Genomic DNA, 26,732 nt, shown 5'->3' on the forward strand with positions numbered 1-26,732 from the left:
TACTTTTCGACGAGAGTTTGAACAGTCACCTCCAATCAAAGCAGATGGATGTGCACATTCGCTTCTGGAATGGAGACTGTATAAGCACAAGGGTCTTGAGTTCACATTTTCTGGACATGCATATGCTGATGACTTGAACACAAGAGTACGAAGCAGCTGTGACTCTGTTGACATTATTCAACTGTCCATGGATGGGCCCAATGTAAACTGGAAATTGCACGACATACTTTCCAGAAACATTGAGGAGGAGACTGGTAGCAAGCTAATCAATATAGGGAGTTGTGGACTACATATAATGCACAATGTTTTTTTTCAACTGGCAGCAATCAAACTAAATGGGACATCAAACACACACTAAGTAGTCTTTTGTGGCTCTTTAAAGATTCTCCAGCAAGGCGAGAGGACTTTATGAGAGTGTGGCAAAGTGGTAATTAGTAGCAGGTGTATAGCAGGTGTGGTGCGGATGCAGTAATCCCAAGAACAAACAGACAACAAAGTACGGGTGAAATGGTTAATTTAATGATTAATCCAATGGTCTGATGACCAGCCAGCAAATAATAATGAACTGGCAATACACAACAATGTGGTTGCAGTCCCGTAAATAATAATCACAGTACTAACACACATAATTAGACACACACACGATCACAAGTCCAAAGGGAGTGCTCTCAGTGCTTGTGGTGAAGTACAATATAATACGTGCTATACTTGTGAACAAGTGGTGATAACAATGTTAATCGTGACTGTAGTGCAGTGTTGATCCGGTTTTGTGCTGCTCCTTGGCAACAGCTCTGGATTCGTGTTTAGCCGTCTAGTGCTATATAACAAAAACACAGACAGTTACTAAACAGACACGAACAAACAAACAAACACTCACAAATATTTTCCCGTACTCTTTCTCTGCATCTCACACAGTCCTTCCAGTCTCTCAATAAAAACCAAGCGAAGGAAAAGATTTACAATTCGCCGGCCTCTTTTATGCAATCATGCATGACCCCTTGGTAATCTATTGCCTGCAGCTGCTACCTCGTTTACCTTCCGGGTCAATATGTTCCTGCGACGGAGCCTTGTCTTTTTCCAGGCTGACTGACTTTCCGACCCAGGAAATAAACTGTCAGGCCAACCCGTCCAAAGCCTTTCCCTTTCACTACTTAGCACCCTCACAGGTCGGGAGGGAGATTTACAACCAGAACTCATATTTCCGTCACAGAGAGTTACAGGGTCCAGCATCTTCACCTTAAAGTACTGTCAGCATAGATGGTTGGAAAATGTAAGGGTCCTTGAGAGAGCAATCGAGATCTGGCCACAGGTCCAGACCTACGTTTCAAGTTTCCAGTGTGCAGGAAAAGTCCCACATCCAAAGAAAAAATCATTTGCTACAGTTGAGGAAAGTTGTGCTGACCCACTGTTCCTTGTTAAGGCTAATGTCTTCCTCTCAATAGCCCAAGAGTGCCAGTCTTTTCTAGTTAAATATCAAACTGACAAGCCCATGTTGCCTTTCCTAGCAAACGACCTATTCGACACAGTGAGACATCTCATGCAGAGATTCATTACTGATGATGTGATGAAAAGAGTCAAAACCCCTGCAAAGTTGTTCACAGAAGATCTTACAGCACATGAAAACCACAAAGATGCATCCATTGTAAACACTGGATTTATTGCAGACAAACTTCTCAAGGAGTTGAAGTTGAAGAAAAAGGTCTCAGAAAAAGATGTTCTGACTGTCAAGACTGAAGCTAAGAAGTTTCTTCTCACATCTGTGACCAAGCTACTGCAGAACTGTCCCCTAAGATATACCCTGGTGAGGAACTTGGGTTGGCTTGATCCAAAACAAATCGCTGAGAATCCTGGGCAGTGTGAAAAGTGATTAAAGACCTGCCTCCAAGTCATATCAAATAATGGACAGGTGAGAGAGAGCAAATGTGACCGGATCATCACTCAGTTCAAAGACTTTGCAACTTTTTGCAGAACTAGTGATGATTTCTCACAGTTCAATGAAACTGACTCCAGGCTGGACTGCGTCTTCTATGAGCAACTCTCAAAAGACCACCGCTACCAGGAACTGTGGGAGGTCACACAGAAGGTACTTCTGCTGTCCCATGGCCAGGCCTCTGTAGAGAAAGGCTTCTCCATAAATAAACAGATAACTGTGGAAAACATGAAAGAGAGAACTTTAGTTGCTCAGAGAGTGATGGGAGGGGTGACACAGGTGAGGATAAGTGGATCAGCAGGACAAAGATATCATGCATATCTAGACAAGGAAAGGAGGAAGAAAGAAGACATGCAGAAGTCACAGAAAAGAAATGCAGCACTGGATGAAGTGGAAGAGCTTAAGGTAAAGAAAAGGAAGATTGAGACCAACATCAAGGCTCTTCTGGCGTCTGTAGATAAACTTGCAGTGGAAGCTGAAGCTACAGATAAGATATCTGTCCTGTCACAATCAAATGCACTCAGAAAAGCTGCAAAAGAGAAGGAACATGAGCTGGAGAAATATGACCAAAAACAGAAGATGAATGTAATGTAGAATGACGAATGAGACCCAGAGAGAGGGGTAAGTTAAAGTATCAAATGGGTTGATTGAGATCAATTTAGTTTACCACGACTAATAAAAAACCAACTGTTATGTAACATGTTAACCCTTAGCGGTCCATTTATTCAGCGCGTCTTAGGTGCGTCAGGTCCAATTTATTTTCACACGGGCAGTTAATTTTAGAAGCACTGTTTAGAAGTTTTTTTTCACAGTAAAACAGGTTTGAAAAGCACTGCATATCAACAGGACACTCAGTACTGCATCTCCAGCCCCTCCCCAACCCTCGTTCGCTGTATTTTTCACAAACCTCTTCATAGTAGTGCATACAAATAAATCATCTCCTGATCACTCATTTTATCACCAAACTCCACAACAATGCGATCCAAGTCATTATTTTGTTACTATAACATCTAAAAAAAGCTCTGCAAATGTCTGTGATATTCTTTGAGCACTGGATGCAGAAGCAGCTATCTTGTTTGTTTATGTCCATGTTATTTATAAGAACATAAGAACATAAGAAAGTTTACAAACGAGAGGAGGCCATTCAGCCCATCTTGCTTGTTTGGTTGTTAGTAGCTTATTGATCCCAGAATCTCATCAAGCAGCTTCTTGAAGGATCCCAGGGAGTCAGCTTCAACAACATTACTGGGGAGTTGGTTCCAGACCCTCACAATTCTCTGTGTAAAAATGTGCCTCCTATTTTCTGTTCTGAATGCCCCTTTATCTAATCTCCATTTGTGAACCCTGGTCCTTGTTTCTTTTTTCAGGTCAAAAAAGTACCCTGGGTCGACATTGTCTATACCTTTTAGGATTTTGAATGTTTGAATCAGATCGCCACGTAGTCTTCTTTGTTCTAGACTGAATAGACTCAATTCTTTTAGGCTGTCTGCATATGACATGCCTTTTAAACCCGGGATAATTCTGGTTGATCTTCTTTGCACTCTTTCTAGAACAGCAATATCCTTTTTGTAGGTGACCAGAACTGAACACAATATTCTAGGTGAGGTCTTACTAATGCATTGTAAAGTTTTAACATTACTTCCCTTGATTTAAATTCAACACTTCTCACAATATATCCGAGCATCTTGTTGGCCTTTTTTTATAGCTTCCCCACATTGTCTAGATGAAGACATTTCTGAGTCAACATAAACTCCTAGGTCTTTTCATAGTTCCCTTCTTCAATTTCAGTATCTCCCATATGATATTTATAATGCACATTTTTATTGCCTGCATGCAATACTTTACATTTTTCTCTATTAAATGTCATTTGCCATGTGTCTGCCCAGTTCTGAATGTTGTCTAGATCATTTTGAATGACCTTTGCTGCTTCAACAGTGTTTGCCACTCCTCCTTTTTTTGTGTCGTCTGCAAATTTAACAAGTTTGCTTACTATACCAGAATCTAAATCATTAATGTAGATTAGGCATAGCAGAGGTCCTAATACTGATCCCTGTGGTACACCACTGGTTACCTCACTCCATTTTGAGGTTTCTCCTCTAATCAGTACTTTCTGTTTTCTACATGTTAACCACTCCCTAATCCATGTGCATGCATTTCCTTGAATCCCTACTGCGTTCAGTTTGAGAATTAATCTTTTATGCAGGACTTTGTCAAAAGCTTTCTGGAAATCTAAATAAACCATGTCGTATGCTTTGCAATTATCCATTGTCAAAACTGCATCCTCAAAAAAGTCAAGCAGGTTAGTTAGACATGGTCGAGAGTCCAGAGCCCTAACCACTACTCCACACTGATGCCCTGTTTTTGCTAATAAATGTATTTGTACTTTAGCGGTAGCCGAATTTAACTATTAAAATAACCCCTTTTGTGAACTGTTATGTGAACCGTTAATTTAAAGGCTTATCCTAATGCCCATTATCGTGACTTACAAACCGGACAGTAAAAAACAAAGGCAAAACACCAATTTTTCATTTCACAGTGGTATTAACCTACGACAAGAGTTACACAGTCTCCCATAAGTCACATACACACTGATATTTGTGATGTTAAGATACCCCTGTAAAACACTCCCTTTGGTGATTATTTTATTACAAATTACTTTGCTAAAATATTGTTATCTTTCGTATAGTGCAAAAATACTGTAATCTTTTGTATAGTCACCATAATAAAATACTCTGCTGTAATGTTTAGAGGCAGTCTGCAAAAACATTTATCTAGAATACAAACTGCTGTACTGTTTGGAGACTGTCTGTTCCTAACCATAAATGTAACTCATTTACTCTTTTGGCACATACATCTAGGTTGTTTGTACTTGATAAAATACTGTAATCTTTCGTATACTCACCAAGTCAACCTGGCATCATAAAATTGATTTTCTTCAGATGTCCAGTTGTCCTCCCCGAACGTGTTTTCTGGTTGGGATTCAACCTCTCATGGCTAGGCTCGCCAAAATGTAAGTGGTTCGATTTCTACTTAAAAATAATTAATCTTCTTCAGGTAAAGTTAATCAAGAATAGTTTATTCAGGAATCAAAATGCAAACAAGAACAAAGCAAATCAAAGGTGATACATCAATGATCTCACATACAAGTCTCAGTTGATGGTGTTCTGAGCTGGCATCAGTGTAGATGTTATTTTTCTGAGCCCAGCTGAGCTTTAATGGCATCAGAGATGTTGGCTTTGTATAGTGTGTTATTATGCGTTCTGTGACACTTTACCTAAAGTTATAGCATGTCATGTGAGTTATGAAAAGCCAGCCTCTCCACACAAGGCCAGGGCAATAACATAGACAAGAGTTTCAAAATCCTTACACAGGTCTAGAGATCTCTTGGAGTTGGTCCCAGACATGTTTTTTTTTTCTCTTGAGGGTCTCGGTCAGGGGTTCAACTGCTCCTGGCTGGCTCGCCAGTTGTAATAGGTTCCTTTTCTTCTTCAGAATAATAAGTCAGTCTTTTTCAGGTTACTTCTATCAAAAGAGTTTTATTCAGGCAAAGCAAATCCAAAGACAGTACATGATGCAATCACAGCAATACTTTAAGCACAGATACAGGTCTCAGCAGATGAAATCTTGAGCCAGAAAGTTGCAGGTAAAAAACCTATACGTCTCGATATATGGAATCTTTAGCAATGAAAATGCCTTTTACAAGCATTAACACTAGGACCGACACGGCAGTCATTTTGACTGTTTGAGGTTTTCAAATTTAAATTACCCTGCATGTCTGAAAGCTATGCGGTTGTCCATTTATGACTTTTCCTAAATATATGTATTAAATACCCTGATGGCGTTTCAAAGGCAGGATTGAAAAAAATAAGGAAGTTATAATCCCGTCCACCTAGAACCGCCAAAGCAGTCATTTTGACTTCTTGTACAATACATGTATTTATTTTGAATATAACCTACATTATATATATATATATATATATATATATATATATATATATATATATATATATATAGACACACACACATAAGCCTGTTGTTATCTCTACTGGACCTAGCAGTCATCAATTCCTTCATTTTGTACAAGGAATGCACAGGGGAAATATCAGGGGGAGAGATTTAACCTTGAAGACACAGTGCTTCGGCAGAAACATTTCGATCAGAAAACTGCAAAGCAGCAGGTTGCTTCAGCTGAACCTCGATTCAGTGCTGCACTGACTGACACATGCAAGAGAAAACATATGTTACTTTTGTTTTAAATTAAAAAAATAATTCTGTTTTTACAGTTTTGTATGTACATATACCTGTTTACACACTAATTTCTTTTGAAATGTTTATTTTATTATAGTTTTTCATTTTATGAAGTAGCACTTTATATATGGTAAGTTAGAAAATAAACCCTTTTATATTTAATTGTTCATTTAAATATGGTGTTTCAGCTGAGATATGATGTGCTTTGAATAAAACTTTTGAGTTGTATCCAATGGTTTGTCTTTCATTTTAATATTGATGTTGTTTAAAATGTAACTGTCGTAATGACTGCCAGTGGCGGTTTTAGGTATGAGTATAACCGTGGTGGTTCTAGTGTTTATATACTTAGCAAATTACAGCCTATTGGGTGTGGAACTACACCTAGAGGGAGTCGAAATCTCCTTTCACTAATGAACCGAGTTGGTCCCCCTTCACTGGAGGAGCACCAGCAGGTGCTCTGAGATGCGGCACCAAAGGCACAGTGAGCCACTCCTAGCAGAAGTGTGTGGATTGGAACCAGTTTTTTTTTTTAAGTAGATACAACTCATGCATAAACAAGGGTCATCTGTCCAAGGTCACAGTTGCTCTTTGAATTATGAAAAAACTGTTTTTTATCATGATTTTCAGACATGGAGGCACCTCAAGTTGGGTGTAAATTTACATAGCTACAAGGACAGGGCAGCGCTAAGCAGTAGATTTAAAAAAAAAAAAAAAACCTTACATTAAACAGGAACATCACACAATGTTCAGAGACAGAGTTTCAATGATTTAAAGGGGCACATAAAATTATTACAATTTATATAAAACCTTACAGTAGTAAATCATCATATTTGTACATACAATTCAAACTGTCATTTGGATAAACAATTGTTACAGTCCATTTTTTTATATAAGATGTACAAAAAAGTTTAAGCAACCTTAGCCTTTACAAAAATGTTAATCCTACCCTTTTAAAGCTGGTTTATGACTGTACAGTTTTGTCTTTGACCTTTTAAAATGCTAATAAATTTGAGCTCATATTTCTCTGCTAACATGGATGTAAAAAAAAAGTCTGACATCTTTAAAAGATTTCTCATTACTTTATTTGTGACAAAAAGTTTTATACATATTAATATGCAATTCTTGCTGCAAAACTACTTACCACTGCAAATAAATATATTCTTTATAAATCATGTTGCGGTAGACTGGCATTCAAGGTAATTAACTCTTGTTTATATTTAATGTAGTTCGTTTTTATCAATTTGCATCTTTTGCTGCAGAAAGTGTCTTTGCCAGAGTTGCCCTCAACTGTTCAATCTCATTAATTTTTAGGGCCGTTCCTAGGCTGTTTCTATAACTAAGGCTCCCAGCTTAGTACAACTCACTCTGGTCAAAGGTTCTATTTAAGTCTGCACTTTTAAATGTATCTGCAGCAAAAACTTTAGAATCTGCCAGAGGAACACCACATCGGTGTTCACCAGTGTAACTAATGGAGAAATCTAGTTGACAGCTGGTACTGTTTAAGTGTCTCTTCAGGTCTTCCAAAATGTTTCTCATCTTTACCTAAAAAACAAAGAAATATATATTTAAATATGATAAGTTTATTCTCTGTCAACAATCAACAAAAAGATATACTGGTACATGAGGGTATCAATCTTTTTTGTTATATACAGTAAGTGGTATTGGATGATTTTTGAGATTACTACACTTGAATAATGTTTTCTCTTCCCCATGATAGAGAAAATTGAAGGTAAGGCATGTTTGTTAATGAAATTGGTCAGAAATTATGGATTTCATATCTAAAGGAAAAAAAGGTAATCATTAACAGTTTTACTAGAGTGGGTGGCTGTGGTAACATAACTTCACTATGACTGCAAGTGTTGAGATCGGTCTCGGTCTCAAGACCGGATTTTCAAGGTGCTGGACTCGACTCAGTCTTCACCAGTTGGGACTCGGTCTTGGACTCAGTCTCGGCACCCTGAAGACTCAAAGTTTTGGTCGAGACAGTGGCTATACCGTGTACACAGTCAAATTCACCCTTCACGCAACTTGGTTTCTTACACCTAGTCTCAGTCAGAACTGTGATGTGTTCTGTTTATGTGTGTGTGTGAGTGCGCTGTTAATGTTCTGTTGTTAGGCACACTGGACCTGCAGGGCGGTGCTAGTAGCCTTCATCTTAGCCCATGAAAGGACGCTCACAGAACTGTTCATGTGAAGCACTCTGTCGGATCTGTGACTGTTCACATGAATAGCACCTGAGAGGGGAAATAACTGTATTGGGGGCTGTGGTTAGCTGAGTGCCAACAACAATGTATCTGTTCATGTTTATCTGTTCAATCTATTTGTTCAATTCCACCAAACGGGAGTTTACTCACTTGTTTATTTACCACTACACCACTGGGATTAGTAGGCGTACGCCCCAATACACACAGTAACATAACTCTACTGGCAATTACAGCAAGACATCTGCATTATTAGTACAGTACCTGCCCAAAATCACGGTAAAAGGAAGACAGCAAGAAACATCAAAAGGTGTTTTTGTTTGACTGTTACATTGACTTTGACTTTCAAGCCAATGTCTACCAACTCAGCAATTGTGTGGTTTGGTTATATTGACCACAAATAATTAATTTGTAACAAAACAGGGAAGAAAAAACACTCTGAAATATGCATAATTTGCAAGAAAACAACAGTTAACACAGAGACAGTAGGGACAACATCGAACTTCATGAGGCACATGGACCGGAATCACAAAGAAAGGTAGGTTCTAAAATACTTTTCTTTACTTAATGTTCAGATTGAGCTTAAAAATAAATATTCATATTAAATTCACATAATTTCAGTCAGTAAATCTCGGCTAACGTAACCTGTTGCATGGGATTCATGCTTTGAATGTGCTTATTTTAACACACACATATAATAGGGCCCTGTGTTTCTTAACCTTCAGTCCTAAACTTCCAGATGTCCGTGTAGCTACTCTAGCTAAACTGCTATAAAAGAATAATTAAGCAATCAACACATTAAATTCTGGCTAATTAGAAAACGCCCCCTAATTACGAGGGACAATTACGGACATTCTAGAAATCGATGCTGTTAAAGCATTTCTTTGAGAGATCGCAATAGCCACCTGCTGCACACTGATGGCTATAACTAACGTTTTTTTATCTTTGGCAATACTCGAAAGGCAATATTAGACCTACATTTAATGTCTCAAAAACACAAAATAATCAGCTTGACAGCAATGCGACATTGTCTTTCATAAAAAAAAAAAAAACGCAGGGAACAGAAAATGATGAACGCCGAAATACTGTAATTGTGATTTGACAGAGGCATTTGTCTGTGCTAATATTCCCCTGAAAAAACTTGATGACTCCAAGCTCTGTGAATTCCTTAATAAATACAGTAAGTGTCAGTTACGTGATCCAAGCATACTGTAAAATGTCATTCTTTGAGGTTTGCTGTCAAATTCTTTGAACAGATTTGTAGTACTGTAGTACTGTAATGGGATGACTGATTCAAATGTTAAAAGTAATGTAATGGGATGATTTTAATGATTGCTCATTACGTGGCTTACTGTTTAGTCTATATCAACATTGTGTGGCTAGAGGACTAAATTACAGGTTAAAAAAACAAGTCGTGGAAAATGCAGGGCCCTACACATATGGTAGTGTGTTACTTTTATTATTTATTATTTTATTATTATTAATTTCTTAGTAGACACCCTTATCCAGGGCGACTTACAATTGTTACAAGATATCACATTATTTTTATATACAATTATATTATTTTTTACACATTCTTTTTTACATACAATTACCCATTTATACAGTTGGGTTTTTACTGGAGCAATCTAGGTAAAGTACCTTGCTCAAGGGTACAGCAGCAGTGTCCCCCACCTGGGATTGAACCCACGACCCTCCGGTCAAAAGTCCAGAGCCCTAACCACTACTTCACACTGCTGCCCTACGTTGCTATACTAAATTTAGTGGGTATCAAATCAAACAGTGGATTTTTTTAATTTTCTGAATCCCCAGTTTGTGCTGATGTATTCCACATATGGTACTTACCTGAAGCCCCTGTAGTCACAGTTATAAGCACAAATATAATAACAGTAAAAACTTTTTTGAGAACTTTTCTCCGTCAATAATGTACAGAGCACTCACCTGAATCACTTAATAAAAATCTCAAATTCATCCTTACTTCATCCTCTTTATTTCACTACCAAAAACAAGCAGAACTATTAAAGGGCCAGTCAATCATAGTCCTACACAAAAACAATTCTTAAGTGATAATATGCAAATTACATTTACTGCACCTGCACCGTTTGACCTAGAGTCAAGATTGTTTACCTTTATTAAAGGAATGTTCTCTTATTTAGCGTGTTCACATGTTTTTTTTTTTTGCCATGGTATTGAAGAGGTATCGCGTATCGTGAAACTGAACTGGTATCGTATCGAAGTTCAAAATTATGGTATCGTGACAACCCTAGTCATGACCTCGGGTCAGACACCAATCTTGAAAGTACCTCCATTTGTAGGTGTACAACAACCTTGTGGAGGAGGCCCTACCATTCTGCAGTGTACCTACGACCGCGTCTGAGAGCACTAAAGCAGACAGACGGTCCCGTTCAGGGGCAAGACCCATAATTGGAGTCTGCCTGGTTCTGGGTGCCAGACAGTGCCTCTAGCCTGACTGAGGAGATCCAGGCGCAGTGGGATCTCCCAGGGCTGGCCTTGCAGTAGCTGACAGAGGGTCGAAAACCAGATTCTCCTGGGCCGTCAGGGGGCCACCAGGAGAACTGTCGCCTTCTCTCTCCAGACCTTCTCTTGGAAGGCCGGGAGCAACGGCATTGGCGGGAATGCGTACAAGAGCGTCCTAGGCCACTCATGGGCTAGGGCGTCGATGCCTAATGGACCGCTGAAGCGGTGGAGGGAGAACCATAGTGGGCAGTGAGTCGTTTCCGCCGTGGCAAAGAGATCGACTCGGGCTTTCCCAAAACACTCCCAAATGCGCTCCACCACCTGAGGGTGGAGTCGCCATTCTGACAGGTGAGGACCCTCCCTCGAGTGCTACCGTCCAAGGTACCTGGAGGAACTTGGAGGCTTGCTACATAAGCGCCGGGATCGAGCTTAGAAAAGGGGAAAGCCTAGCGTCTGACGTTGCCTCGGAGCTGGGACCCATCCCGAAGGTTAGCTCCTGGACATTTCCTTCCTCATCTTGAAGGAAGGCTGCAATTGAGATTGCATCCTGGTCGTCCTCAGCCACAGTCAAGTCTGGCTCTGAAATGTCCCGGGTGACCACCGGTAAGGAGCAGGGGGTCGGGCCTGCTGCCTGGCCAAATACTCCAGGAATTGAGCCATTTGGTCCTTCAAGTCAGAAATGTCCTGTGCCTGCTTTGACTGTTTCACCTGCTTAGCACTCCGCGCAGGAGACTTAGAGCGGCTGCGAGAACGAGGCACCAGAGCTTGAGTGCAGGGGCTCTGCGAGGGGCTCTGGGATAGATGGAAGATGGGGGAGACCGGGGCTCCCAGCGCCACGGACGACTCAGCCGAGCTAGCTGGAGAAGCCGCACCGGTGAACCTGGCGAGTTTGCTGCATGGGACCCGTGACTAGAACGCTGCACAAATCTCGCAGAAAGTTTAATCTCCCAAGGCAGAGGAAGTGTGCTGCATGCCCAGGCACTGGATGCAGAGAAGGTGCTTGTCCTCTGGAGGGAGCTTCCCTCCACTGGATGTGCAAGCATGAAACTTAGGCATGCTTGCTGTCAAGGTCACACCACATGCACCAGGTGTCAAGCACCGAGGCACGAGTGAGCAAAAAAAACAGTTGCTCAAGCACCGAGGGCATCCAGAAACGGAAGCACCAAGGTGCTGAGGGCAGCGAACCACCAAAAGCATGAGGGCACTGAAGCGCTGGGGCTCTGAGGCCCAGAGGGTGACGATCAACTAGTGCATCTAATGCCAGAGCGTCGAGTCACCGAGGGCACAGAGGCTCTGAGGTCCCGAGGGCATTGACGCACCCAGGGCGCCTACACTAGAGCACCGAGGCACTGAGGGCGGCGATACCGAAGGTATCGGGGGTCTGAGGCTCTGAGGCCCGAGAGTGCAAAGTACCGGGGGGCGTTAACCAGTGGAGCACTGAGGCACCGACGTGCCAAAGCAGCGAGAGTACCGAGGCTCTGAGGCACCGAGGGTGCTGGAGCACCGAGGTCACTGAGTGCAGCAAGGCTCTGAGGCACAGATGGGCCGAAGCACAGAAGGGCACAAGGGCACCGAGGCTCTGAGGCTCCGAAAGGTGTCGAAGCACCGAGGAGCGTCTAAGTAGTGGAGTGCCGAGGCACCGAGGGTGCCAAAGCACAGAGGGGCGACAAGCACCGAGGGTGTCTAAACTCTGGAGCGCCGAGGCACCGAGGATGCCGAAACACCAAAGGCACCATGTGCACCAAGGCTCTGAGGCCCCGAGGGTGCAGAAGCACCAAGGGGCGATGAGCCCTGAGGGCGTCTAAACTCTGGTGCGCTCAGGCATGAGGGCGCAGAAGCACCGAGGGCATTGTGTGCACTGAGGCTGTGAGGCCCCAAAGTGCCGAAGCACAAGGCCGCGCAACACCGGGCCACCGAAGCACCGAGAGTCCGAGGTCCCATGGGCGCCAAAGCACCGGGGGCACCTAATGCCTGATTACTGAAGCTCCAGGGCGCCAAATCATCGAGGCACAGAGCATCTAAGCACCAAGGACGCTGAGCACCGAGGGCACAAGCACCAAGGGTACTGAGGACAGGTGCCTAGCCTTAACAGCGTGCAGTCATACAACCCGGGCTAGCGGGTAGCATATGCCGGGGTGGATACACAGGCTCGATTGGCTGCGGTCAGGCAACAGGAGAGCAGTAGAGAGAGAAGTGCACGGTGCTGCACTAGTGAAGCACAGGCTCAAAGAGCTGCGGTAGGTGTGGGCTGAACTGCTAAGAGACAGAAAAAAAGAAGCTCTTGTGCATAATACGCAACTTATTATTCATTTTTGATTAACTTTACAAGCACATTTATAATGAACTGATCTTTCCACATTTCCCTTCCTATTCACTGATATTACTGCTATAAATAAACACTTCTTCCCTGCTAGAATGGTCTTTGTCAGTGTGAATTGCCAATGTAACATGTTCTTAGTAATATAAAATGTATGAAAAGTAGATTTTGGCACTCCTGGAGGGATAAAAGTTTGTCAGTTGCAACCTATTTCTTCAGAACATTAAGTACCCAAAATTGTAAAAATGCTAATTCTGACTAATGCTAATAGTGAAATGCTTCTTGTAATTTTCTTAAATACTTTAAATTTATTGAATATAAATGACTACAATGCAAGCCTCAGTAGTTGTCATTTGAACTGACAATCAAATGAACAGGATAAGACATACAAGGGAAGGTTTACTACAAGTGTTGCGCCTGTCGCAAACGAGTAGGAAGTCTAGGGTGAAATGTACTAAACAGGCGTGTAATGTCAGACAAACATATCCGTTATATATATATAAACAGAACATAATGCATTTGATTCTTGCACCCTTGCATATATAAACAATATCCTTTGGGCACCCTCTGCTGCAGCAAACCACAACTCAACTCCCGCTATTTTTTTGAACAATGTTGCCCAACTCTCGCAATGTATAATGCTAGAGATCTCACTAAGAAGACACAACAAATATTTAAATTAGTATATTGCGGCTGTTAAATGCATTACACACAACTACTGCTGTAGAAAAATCCAGGCGTGCCCCCAGCCTTGTAAGCAGGTACAAGCTGATGATGCAGAGGTCATAGATCGGCGACAGCCAAAATTCGGCATCAACGCTCCGGTCATTGTTTTCATCTTCGTGGAGGTGGGGCGCCAGGCTGAAGGCACCCCATCACGGCTGTCAGGTATCACTCTGAGCCAAACCAGGCTGATGGTGGAGCTGGTATCGACTAAGGCATGACATACCACCCAATTGAGCTGTAAGGGGAGGTGCAGGCTGCTGCCCCAACCAATTAAACCTACAACTGCTGCCTGGTGCTTTTTGTCTTGAGGAGTGGTAGGAGCACGGGCCGGCGGTTCCCCCTCTACACCGTCCTGCTGGAGGTTCCCGCTATTGGACGCCCCTCCTCTCACTCAGCACTGCCTCCAGCTGCTCTGCTGCTTGCAGTGCTGCCTCCAGGGTGCTCAGGTTGGCCAAACGGATGTAGCATCTGAGGTCGGCTGTGCATAAGTCAAGGATGAATGCTTCTGTAGCCAGGACTTCTCCAGCGCCTACCGGGAAGGCGGGATATGTGTGCCTAGCCAGGGAAGCAATGCTGCCAGCAAGCACCACCAGCTTCTTTCCTGCTGCCTGCCTTCGGCTGGCCAGCTGCTCCTAGAACCATATCACCTGGTCACTACGGCCGAATCTTCAGGGTAAGGCAGCTTTTAAGATCGCAAAGTCCACTCACTGGCTGGGTCCAAGATTCAGCAGTACTTGGACTGCCATCCCCTCCAGCGCTGCAGCTAAATGAGCTGATTGTCTGGTCATCACCTCAAAGGCTTCCCAGGGGACAGAGCCATCGTTACTGTCAACCTTGGTAGGGTTTCTCCTAGCTTGCTAGGGGGAGGGGGAAGGTGCCTCAAAGGAAGAGTCTCAGGTCTGGCAACCTCTGGGTTCTGACTGTGATTGCTGTACTGTGGGTTGCAGTCAAGCCCACTCCGTCTGTGCTGCCTCTAACTCCCCCTGGCCAGCCTCTCCTTCCGGCGTGGTATCTCCGACTGGAGCGCTGCCAGCGTCTTCCAGCCCTTGATGAGACAGCCCTTGCCCCAATATGGGGTCAGGAACAAGCAGTTTTCCTCTCTGCTCATCTTCCATGCTACTGCTGACACCAATGTAATGAGCTATGTGGGTACTCACGAAAGAAGACACAGAGATTTAAGAAAAAGAAAGCTCTTTATTCAGCATTCAATTGCAGTTATAAGCAACAATCAACAACCAACAATGCACTCACTGTGCTACTTATATACATTGCAAGCAGACCTGATTGTAACCCCCTCTTGTCCACTCTTGTATCATTTATGATTATTAGGCAGTGAATTTCATTTTGTCAGCAAGGGTGGTTCCTGACTGCTTAACCTCCTAGACTTCTTTCAAGGAGTTACAGCATGAATGGATACAAATAGAGCATATTAAATAATATACACCATCACAACCTTTACAACCAATCAGATTGCAATGTTGCTATAGGATATGTCACAATACATTAGAGTGTTTGATTTCTCCTCATACACGGCACTTGAAACAAATTATTACTTGAATATAGCTGGACATGCCAAAAGTTTGACAAAGTGCCACAAAAAGACTAATCGTTAAACTCAGATTAGTTTGAATTAAGTGTTATTTGCACATGCATACACAACTTATTAAAACACAGGATATTTGGGCTTTCTGTGATCTACATTAGGCAGAAAACTGATTTTTTTGGTTGGGTCCCCATACAATAAAAAGAACATTGCATAGTGATTACTAGAATATTTTCTGGGCTAACAGGTATAAGGTATGAAGGCATGAAGACAAGTTGACAGAATTTAACCTATTTAGTCTAGATCAAGGGGGATTAGGGGATAGACTAAATCAAAGCCCTTAACATCCTAGAGGGAGTCAAATAAATTCATCCTCATCATTACGTAAATTGTAGGACAGAGATCAGAACCAGTGGACACAGTTGGAAATCTAATACAGACAGTTTAGCTTGTAAAAGATGTTCTTTTTATATAAAGAGCGGTGCATGTATGTAATGGTTTACCAAGCCATTCTGCTACTAATAAGTCATTGGATGAGAAGAAAATATTAGTAATTTCCCTCATTACTCACATTTCTCATGTCTGGCTGTATTTACTTTTTATGTTTATACTAAATGAAAAATGTTTTAATTCCCCACTAATAATACACCACAAGCTAATAAGTTGCATGCATGTGAAAGGCTAAATATTGGAGAACTTTGTATTGATTCAATAAAGATGTATTTATTTAAATAGTATTTAAAATGTCATGGTGCATTTTAGTGATGTCTAAAAATGAACTATCCATCTCATGGAATGAACTCCTCATTGCCTGTTTTGTATTTTTAAGAGTTTTCTTTAAATGGCAATGGCACTTTAGGTTAAGTTCTTTTCAACATGGGCTTCAATAGAGGAGGTAGTGGGATGAATGCAGGTGTAATGTATTGTATGAAAATGGAATGTCTTTATATTTCCATTCCAGTGTGGCAGCAGTGTGGAGTAGTGGTTAGGGCTCTGGACTCTTGACCGGAGGGTCATGGGTTCAATCCCCGGTGGGGACACTGCTGCAGAGCAAGGTACTTTACCTAGATTGCTCCAGTAAAAACCCAACTGTATAAATGGGTAATTGTATGTAAAAATAAGGTGATATCTTGTAAGTCGCCCTGGATAAGGGCGTCTGCTAAGAAATAAATTATTATTATTTTTATTCCTCGTGATATAAAATCCACTTAGACTTTAACTTTCATAGCTTATTTTTTAAATTATATTAATCACCAGTTCTTCATTTAGTAAATCTTACCATGACTTGATATTCACTCAAATGTTCTGTTAACAATTTCAGTGTCATTGGTGAAATATTCCGCATGCACTTTTACCCCCAATAAACCGCATTGGGCTAAATTAGTTATATGACTATACATATAAAATGAACAATGAACACTGCTTGATACAGGCCAGTACTCGATAGTACTCCGTACCACCACTTTTCAGAGTTAATGAGTACATTGCATTATTATGCTGTACACCAGAGACAGGTTCACATGGAAATTCTGTGAAATTAAATTAAAAAGGCATTGTTCAAATACTGAGTTGATGTCCCAGCCACTGTGTATTCAGAATATTGATACCATGCACTAGGTGGAGCTGTGAAGTGGGTTACCTTGTGAACTACCTAATACAAGGTATTTTACGTAAATGTTAATGAAGCCTGTGTTGGCTGTAATAGGAACATGGAATTTAAATAGAAAGGCAGTTACAACTGAACCCCTGGCACTGAAGTCAGCACCTCAACACATACTTGATTAAAAAAAATGAAGATATTTTAGCTACAAAAAGGACATGTAAAAGTAAAAAGTGTTGCTAAAAAAGGGTCTATTGTGTGCAGAATACATCTTCTCCAAGAAGAATAACTGGATTAGTTATTAACATTTAGTCAATTTATTCTACCAGTGCCTGATGGGCTATTCCAGGAATGGTATAAGTGGCACAATTCTTAATCAAATCACCACTGAGTTACAGCTTCTGTTGGTGCTTGATGGAAACCAAAGAGCCTTTCTGCCCCACCACTCTCTAATTTAATTTACGATATCTCGCAACTCCACTCTCTGTTATTATTTCAAATATGGCTTATAGAGGTCTTTGCCATTAGCAGTTGATTACACTTAAAATGCAGTGCCTGAGAGAACCAGGTATTCTCTTAGTGAAGATGAACCAAAGAAAACACACTTATTTCTTCTGCGTCACCATATTTACTTTTTATATGGCTAAAGAAAACCAGTGTTTGAAATATGACCTTTTTTTCTAAGTCAGTTTATGGATCTGTTTTTAATATATCAAGAATTCAGAATATTTACCTTCTCGTACACTACACTTAAAAAACAGTTATCGCTTAATTATACACAACCTTTACAACCAATCAGATTGAGCCGTTGTCGTGGGGGGGGGGGAGGGGACGGGGGGGCAGCTCTGCTAAAAGAAAAAATAAATTCTAGCAAGCAAGAGTAAAAAAATAAATGCCAGGTAAACTGTATTCCTGTGAATACAATCTTTATTTTAAATATGTATTTTAATACATGTACAACAAACACATATCCTACCTCTTTGCCTTCTTTGCGCTCATGAGAGCATAAGACTGAGCCAATCACAGTTGCACTACATTGGTCACGTGACATATCTAGTTGCTGGACTTCTGCATAGATCATGGAGATGATTAATGTTTCATCCCTGCCAAATACACGTGTGGATTGTGGCAGGGTGTTGATTGAATAATTGGTCATTAATTAAGTCCAAACCACATGGTATAAAAGGCAACCATGAAGACTACACAGAAGAGAGCAAACTAAAAATATCTAGATTTCATTATGACAGATCAAGCATCTGAAAATAAAAAGCAAAAGAGAGAGAACAAAACACTGTTTATGATATTTATTTTAAGTGCTGTGCACTTAGCTCTAACTCTTTATAAAAAAGATAGATTTAGTTAGTTACTGTACATCCATATTCTGCATTTAAGACTTTTAGATATATCATTTTTTACTGCTCCAAGGGACCTTGAAAAGGCATAATAAAATTCAACCCAGAAGTGACCTAAATACTCAGTACTCCATTACTGAACTTGACTACAGTACCGACTGTGTTTTTTCATCAGTACTCAACTTGACATACTACAATTCATTCAGTAACTTAAAAAATCCTTTAACACAATTTCACATTAGATATTAATAAAAACTAATTTAATAAATAAAATACTTTTTGTTTCATGAAAAAAGCATTGAAACAGGAATTTCATTAAAGATATTTTATGAGGCACTAAAATCATTATATGAAAGAAAAACACATTATGTTCGTAGACAAGCAGAGCAATACATACCTACACACTGTGGGATATGTCTAGCTGTGTAAAAATGTAACACATTTATTTCTGAACAAAAGGGATACACTTTCCAACTGAGCATCACTATCCATTCTGAACATATCTTCAACTGAAAGTCTTAGTTTTCAGAGATTTTTTAATACAGAAATGAATATTGACATAAACACCGATTATAATGGATTGCATGAGGGTGTGCAGAATAACAAGTATCAATGAGCATCCGCAATGAGTATGCCTTTCTGAGTATGAGTAAAACATGAGTACATCACTACTAATTGTTTTGTGTTTACTCCAATCTTTAAATAACATCTATTTAAATAATAACACCCTTAAATTTTATAAAACTACAACCAAACAATTAATCAATATAATTAAAGTAAATGCTTAGTGAATGTAGCTTCTAGCTTCTGAGTATGGTAGGAAGTAGGTCATTCAGTTTATTTTTACTTCATGTTAAACTATAATTTATTTATTTTTCTACAATATGATACACTGATCTTCAAAGTTTCACAGAAATGTATGAAGATGTCAGAAAGTAAGAATGAAACTTCAGGAATGGTGACAAAATTGGGAATTACGAACATAACTGATCAAATGAACATCTTTTCATCAATATACCTGTAGGATAAGTGCAAGAACTGACATTACATCAGGAAGCTCAGTACATTTTAATCTACATCATGCTTGACACTAGGATATTAAATTAACTTGTAAGACAGCATATTGATTCTGGAGGATGATCCCATACAAGGTACAGGCGTAGCCAAAACAAGCTCTAACAATGCAATAAAATTGAAGTCAATGCAGTATGCTTTTTTGTTAACCTGCCCGGCATCTTCTTCATGCTAAAGAGCGTTATCTGACTAGAAACTGGTTTGTTACAGATTACTACTGAAATACAGTGTTTCATTAGCAGGTGTCACATGCTGAAGCTCCTGAATACCAAAAGCACAAAATGTATATTGAGTTAAAGTATTTTTTATACTGTACTGTACGATTGCGGTAACATAAGTTGAACAACAATCTATTTGGCTAAATGTTGCCAAATAGTAAAAAAAAAAAAAGTGTTGTTAAAATGTGTATGCACACGACAGTAAGCAGAGCAAATACATAAATATCCCGCTGTCATCTAACATTTTTTGTGTGTATTTATGCAACCTACAGTATTTGTAAATTCACGTTCATAATTTATTTGCAATTAACATGCAGCTGTGTGCACATTTAAGACCAAGAACAAATGAGCGGGTTTATTGTCAACAATGCATTTCCCAAGGGTGACAAAAGTTGACACTGTAGCCTAAAGTAAGAATTGAAATTCAATGACTATAGTGAGTGCAGTAATTAATTATATGCTATGTATTGTTTTGATTATCTAGTTTAACTATTGTATGAAATTAGTTTTGCTGGTTACACAGAACTAGCATTGACCTCACCCCCATTCAAAAAGTGATATGATTGCAGATTAAAAGCACTTTTATTAGGCATTACTAGTGAGACCAGACCATGATATAAAACATATACTATAATAACAATAGTAACAAAAATAATAACATTTACAGGAGTTTGCTGTGAAATGGCCTTTTAAATGGTCCAAGTCCTTACTTTCTCATTTAAAAGCAGAATGAAAAAAGAGAAAACAAGAGCACAACATTTTAGTAAGTGACTAGTCTTTATTAATGTTAATACAATTATTAGTAATTGTAATAAAGGGTGTCCAGCATACATTTTATTTCATTATAACTTTAATAAAGCCTATAGTCACTAATTAAAATGTTACACCATCATTTACATGCAGTTTCTACGTTCTGCATGCAGCAAAACCCGTAAATTAAACCAATTTTACTACTAACAGGGTTATCAGTTGTAATCGACATACACAAATGGCTTAATAGGGATCAATTAAATTCTTAAAGAAGAAAAAGGCAAGGAAAAACAGAAAAACTCTAAATATAATAATAAATAAATGTGTGAGCCTTCTTGGCCAGGCATAATTGTAAATGAGAATTTGTTCTTAAGGGTTTTACCTGCTTAAATAAAGGGAATGATTGATTGATTAGTATTTTAGGTGAATATTTAGTAAATAAGCACAGGAAACAATTTAAATGTGTGCTTCATGTATAGCCTGCTCTTTCATTCCGTTCAATGACGCAAATTTGTATCTTTGTGAAAAGGTATATGTCTTATAGATCTCCCTTGTTTGTCAAACTGTGTTACTAGCAAATCTACGTTTTTTAGCATCTCATTACCCCATTCCCTGCTTGCATGATATTGTAGGGTACTGAAATGTGCAAATTCTTCCTTCATAAAATAAAATAAAATGCTTCCTGTGGCAGGGTGAAGGCTGGTAAAAGGAGTGAAATCTGGCCTTCCAACAGGTAGAGGCACTACAGGGAGCTTCTCGTACAACTTAACCAAGATGGAGCATGCCTTAAGCATAGGGTCCGGTTGTGGCTGCCATCTTGTGAAGGTCGGAAGCACAGGTGTTTCAGGTTGCACTAATACAAACGCTGGGTTAGGTCACACGCACAACTGAATAGCGATTGGCTGTGACGGATTGATAGAGGTGTGGCCTGGGGTACATAAGAGGAACTGTGTAGAGTAGCAAGGTTCTCTGGTTGGAGGCGGAGTCTGGGCGGGTGCAGGACTAGCGTGTGTTTACAAGCAAGCTGATGGTATTGTTGTGGTTCTGTGACTGCTGTTAAAATACAGGCTCGAGAGGAGGAGCTGGAGACACAGGGACACAGCAGGGAGAGCAAGCGAACGGCTCACCATCAGTGAGTGATCGTGTGGTGAGGATTAAAAGGAACATGGCTGGACTGTGACTGTCTACCAAGACGACCGGCCATTGTAAATAGTGTGTATGTGTGTGTCACGAGCACACATGTAATTTGGATAATACAACTTTTTGTTGCACTGAACTCCTGAGACTGTGTTTATTCTTTCACTTCCCCTCCCTCTCACACTACCTTAAGTGAAAATCCATTTTAGATACAATTAGGGTGGGTGAACAGCGCGTGACTGGGTTCTGTCCCTGAGGAGAGTGTGTGCGATTCGTGAATGTAGCAGTTTTGAAATCGATGTAAGATTATCCCTATCAATTGTAAAATAAATATATTTTTAATACAACTTTTTGTCCGCTACACGTCTGTCTTACAATATTTAAGTATGTTTGAGTAGTTTTATGTTTACAGAGCTCTAAAGTCACTACATATCACAAAAGACAATAAGACCTGTCGTATTAATCATAATAATAATCTCTCAAAATAGTACATACAGCTCACAAAATATAATTCTTTCGATTGTAAAAGTCACCTAGATTACATTTGGCACAAAAAACACATTTTTCTAAGTGGATTTTATTGTTTAACAGTTTGTTTTTAATACAAGCGGCCATTGAATTTCCTGACTTAGCTGCGGTGCCATGTCTGTGGAGCACGCAATTTTGGTTGCGGTTTACCTATTTTTCGACAATCCCACACCAAATTCATTATACTACACACACAAACTGCTTAAAAATAAACGTAATACCCTTTAATCTTTCTGAATCCCTGTTTTTGCATTATTCTGATAGTCTGAACATTAAAAAAAAATTGTTAAGTTTCTTTTGGGCCAGTATTTCGAAAACAACAACAAATACCTTTTTCTCAAAATGTACATAATTGGTAAATGCTATGTGTAAAAATGATAATATCCATATTGAAAAAAAAAACCACACTACAGTATATAAGATATTTAAAGAAAGGCCTGGCTTATGTTGTACTTTTTTATTTGGATGACAAACGATAAAGGAAGTTACTCCTTGTACATAGTGTATTTTTTTCAACCCAGTGTAATGGTTATTTAGAGGCTACTGTGTGCAATTAATTAAAGAAAAAATGTTTTAAAAGAAGTGGTATCTAAAGAGAATACATAAAGTAAGAATGGATCTTCAGAAATGGTCAAAACATTGGGATACAAACTTAACTGATCAAACAAACCTCTTTAGTAATTTGCATCAATATACCAGTTGAATAAGTGCAAGAACTGACATTAAATCTGAAAGATTTATACATTCCTCATGCATCAGTAGCAAGACATAACCCATTAACTCAGGATATAAAATCCATGTTTTAGCCGTCTGAATAACCACTTAAGTTGTGATGATTTTTCTTCTTGTACTTTACTTGAATGCTTCCTGGTATCTTATCAATTCCTGTGTTGCAGGTTACTCCTATGATTAAACCACAACCTGACCATACAACCAAGCAAGAAAAGAATACAAATGGAACAGAATGGAAAGATGGTCAGGGGTGTTGTCCTGTTGCTAATACTAATAAAAGGAAATTCAATTAGATTATAAATCCATGGTTAACCCTCCTTTTAACATGGGAAAGCCACTTACCTCACTGAGATCATATCTTCTTCTATCTATGTGCTTTTGGAAAATGCCTTCCAAAATCCTTTAAAAAAGAAAACAAGGATATAGGCAAATTGATTATGTTTGTCACTGTGTTTACAGTATTTCTTTATTTTAATTTACTCTGCCCAATTATCTTACCCAAAACTTTCTTCCAAATTTAGAATAGCGATTCCCCACACAGCCCAGGAGAACTTAAGGTTCAGTGGGTGTCCACCAATCCCACGACAAAGCCAGCTTCCTCTCTTACACCGTAGAACTCGAGAGCCGATATCAGCAAGCTACCGGCCTCTGGAGGACAAAGGTTAGTCCTGCAGGTGTCTGCCTGAGCTCACTAGGTACCTGGCCAGCAGGGTCCGCTGTAGCGCGATGAAGAGAAACAGTCCCTGCCGGATTTACATCCCGAACCCACGGGAGCGCCAAAGCCAATGCGACATACCCTTCGGAATCCCAGTGAAGACCGGAGACTTCGCATAGCGAAAGACGCAAACCTGTGCTCCCTTGACTGTATGACACCCTGCACATCACACAACTGTGCTTTTACCAGGTGAGCCACTTGGGGACACTAGTTTGCAGTATTTCCACTTTAGAATATTGCTTAAGCATTTTTTATTTCTTTCTGGTAGGTCGAACTTAAACTGAAATATCTCTTTCCCATGGTAATGAAGTGACATTTTGCTCGCAGGGAGACTGCAAAACCACAAAGCCAATTTTGTTCAACTGAAAGTAGCTCTTCAGCCTCAACTACTACTTGTAGTCATTTTCAAGGATTATATTGGTTGTAAAGTACAAAGATGTCTTAAAAATGATGTGGTTTTTTAGGTAAAAATTGAGTTGATAATATGTTCAGAAAGCCACATGCCTTCATCTAAAAGGCAGGGACATTGAAAAACTTTGCAAAGGGGTAAAATGCTGCAGTGAAGGCCTTGTTAAGATGCAGGTATTGATATATCTACCATAACTTTAAAAACAAATTCCAAAGTAAAGCTATAACACTGACCTGCTTTATTTCCCTGTTTTATATACCTTTTTGCAATTTCTCATAATGCCTTACAATTGGCAAGATTCCTGCGTAAAGTACCTATGGAGTAATTACAGAAATGACCTTGTTTGGGAGGAAAACAAAACCAAGTGGAAATTATTGTGTTGTTCCCTGTTGTAACAACTAAATGGTCTTTCCTGGGAGAGACAAGCAATGCTTCATCAATTTTAAACTATCTAAAAATAGAAGACCCTCCGCAAGGTTTGTAAAAAGTTCCTGAGCATTACCCTTCCCTAGTCTTTTCAGAGCAACAATATTGAGATATTCTATCTTACATAACTCATGTAACTTTTTTTTTAGTCTGATTCCTATGGAGCCTAAAAGGGGACATGAGAGAAAAAAGATATATCTTATGCGCACAATATATATATTTTTTTCTCTCATGTTCTCTCCCGACTCCGTAGATTCCTTATTGCACTGGAGGTTTTTGGTCCCTGCACAGTAGTTGCCATGACCGTTTACACAGGAACCCCTCAGTCTGCAAGGTATTATGGGCAACTGCAAAACCCTGAAATGCCGCTATTTAATCTAACTTCCACACATAGATGGAGAGGTACGAAACATGCAACTAAGTAAGCCAAAAAGTGTTTCAACATTCGATAAGCTTTTGTGATAAAACACATTGGATGGGTATGTGTAAATGTTTATTCGAGTAATCAATGCAAAAATGGAATCATTTAGAAAATTACTAAATTGTATATAATTTAAAAGAAAGTGGTAAAAAAGTGCCCCTCCCAGCATTGAAATGTGTAAATGAAATTTCTACAAACATTGTTGTTGTCAAATGTGCCTGTTTTCCTACATCCAACTGTGAGGCTAAGCACAGCTGGAAGATGGCTGTTTTGGGGTCATCCACAAACCAGCATCACAGTTATGGCACTGTTTTAAGAAGCTCAACTAAAGCTGTAATTCTAGGAATCCGGTGCATTCTTACTTGTTTGAGTAGCATCCTCTAAGTAAAATGTCACTTGTTACTCCTTCCAGAAATTGCAGATATCTGAGTTCTTCTTCCCTGTATATAATAAAGCATTCATTTTCAGTTAAAAGGTTCACTGCAGAGCACTTATTTGAATTGTAGTAATATTGAGACCACAGGAAACACTATACATCTCTACTTTACTTTTCGACCTGAAAAAAGAAACAAGGACCAGGGGTCACAAATGGAGATTAGATAAAGGGGCATTCAGAACAGAAAATAGGAGGCACTTTTTTACACAGAGAATTGTGAGGGTCTGGAACCAACTCCCCAGTAATGTTGTTGAAGCTGACACCCTGGGATCCTTCAAGAAGCTGCTTGATGAGATTCTGGGATCGATAGGCTACTAACAACCAAACGAGCAAGATGGGCTGAATGGCCGAATGGTTCTTATGTTCTTATATACAGTACATTCCTCACGTACAACAGACAGAATTGTTGCTGTCAAGTAACCTCTGTGGACACAACATGGTTTCCTATGTGCAGCACAGAACGTGAGTGTATAGTTTATGTGGGGTCCTGTTACCATACTTTGAAACTTTTGGATTTGGCTGACTGTGACAAGGTTGTGCCAGGTGGCCATTCTCCAATTAGCACTCAATTACTTAATTGGAGAATATGATTGTTGGCAGGGACAGAAGTAACCCCAACCTTACATCCTTACATGCCCACACACACTATTTACACAAGCAGGGCTTTTGCCCTGCCACACACCTCCCTCCATGTGTGCAGCACTCATGGCCGCCAACAGCCACCTCCCCCTTGAAACACCAGCCCCCTCCCATCTTGTCCTTTTTTCTCCCTCCGGATTCTTGTGGGTGGGTTGGTCGGGGTTGTGGAAGAGGTGCTACCCTCACCTCCTCTTTCAGCCATGGTCGTACTAGGTCTTTTGTCAGGGGCGCCCATTTAACCCCACTTGTGATCCTTGGGCTTTTGTAAGGAGGTGCCTGTTTAACCCCCTTGGTGACCTCTGGGCTTTTTTGAGGAGGTGTCCGTTTAAACCCCCTTTCTACCCCCTAAGCCCGAGTGACTTTTCCCCACTCTGGGCTTTACCATAGAGCAAAGGTGCGCAACTCAACTTTTATCATGGGCCACTTATCCAAAAAAAACATTTCTTAAAACGGGCCGCATATACGGTAGCTAAAAATAATACAACCGTTTTCGGCAATTTGCTTTGTAGCTGCAATACATAGGATATCTATCAATATATACATGTATATAGCTATATAACTAGTATGTATGACCTTTAATCACAGGGAACTGTTACCATATACACACTCAAAGCATAGTAGAACAAAGCAAAATTAAAATTGACTTATTGTGGCTCAGTCGGACAGCCGGGCATTAACACTTTGAGCGATGGTGTCGAAATCCGGCACAAGTGAAGTAACAGTGGATCCCAACTCAGCCTCCAAGTCAACTTGTCAGACGGGATCTGAACTATGTTTTAATCCTCCCCATCGCAGAAAATGTTGATTCACATGTGTATGTTGAAGCAAACACTGATAGAATGTTTGCTACTG

At 40.0% G+C, this 26,732-nt stretch overlaps 1 protein-coding gene across 1 annotated transcript in view; it reads right to left on the reverse strand.

The window, feature by feature from the left end:
* Window positions 1-5,971: 5,971 nt before the first annotated feature.
* The window catches only part of LOC117403153 (spermatogenesis-associated protein 7-like), a 105,021-nt gene continuing 84,260 nt past the window's right edge, over window positions 5,972-26,732 (reverse strand). Inside the window, exons 9-11 of the mRNA XM_034005165.2 lie at window positions 25,168-25,245; window positions 23,177-23,234; window positions 5,972-7,720 (exon numbers count right to left, since the gene is read on the reverse strand). Of these exons, the coding sequence (XP_033861056.1) occupies window positions 7,529-7,720; window positions 23,177-23,234; window positions 25,168-25,245 (328 nt within the window). The 3' untranslated portion in view covers window positions 5,972-7,528. The remainder of the gene's footprint in view (window positions 7,721-23,176; window positions 23,235-25,167; window positions 25,246-26,732) is intronic.

The sequence above is a fragment of the Acipenser ruthenus genome, chromosome 5 (genome assembly GCF_902713425.1).
Source record: "Acipenser ruthenus chromosome 5, fAciRut3.2 maternal haplotype, whole genome shotgun sequence".
Lineage (NCBI taxonomy): Eukaryota > Metazoa > Chordata > Actinopteri > Acipenseriformes > Acipenseridae > Acipenser > Acipenser ruthenus.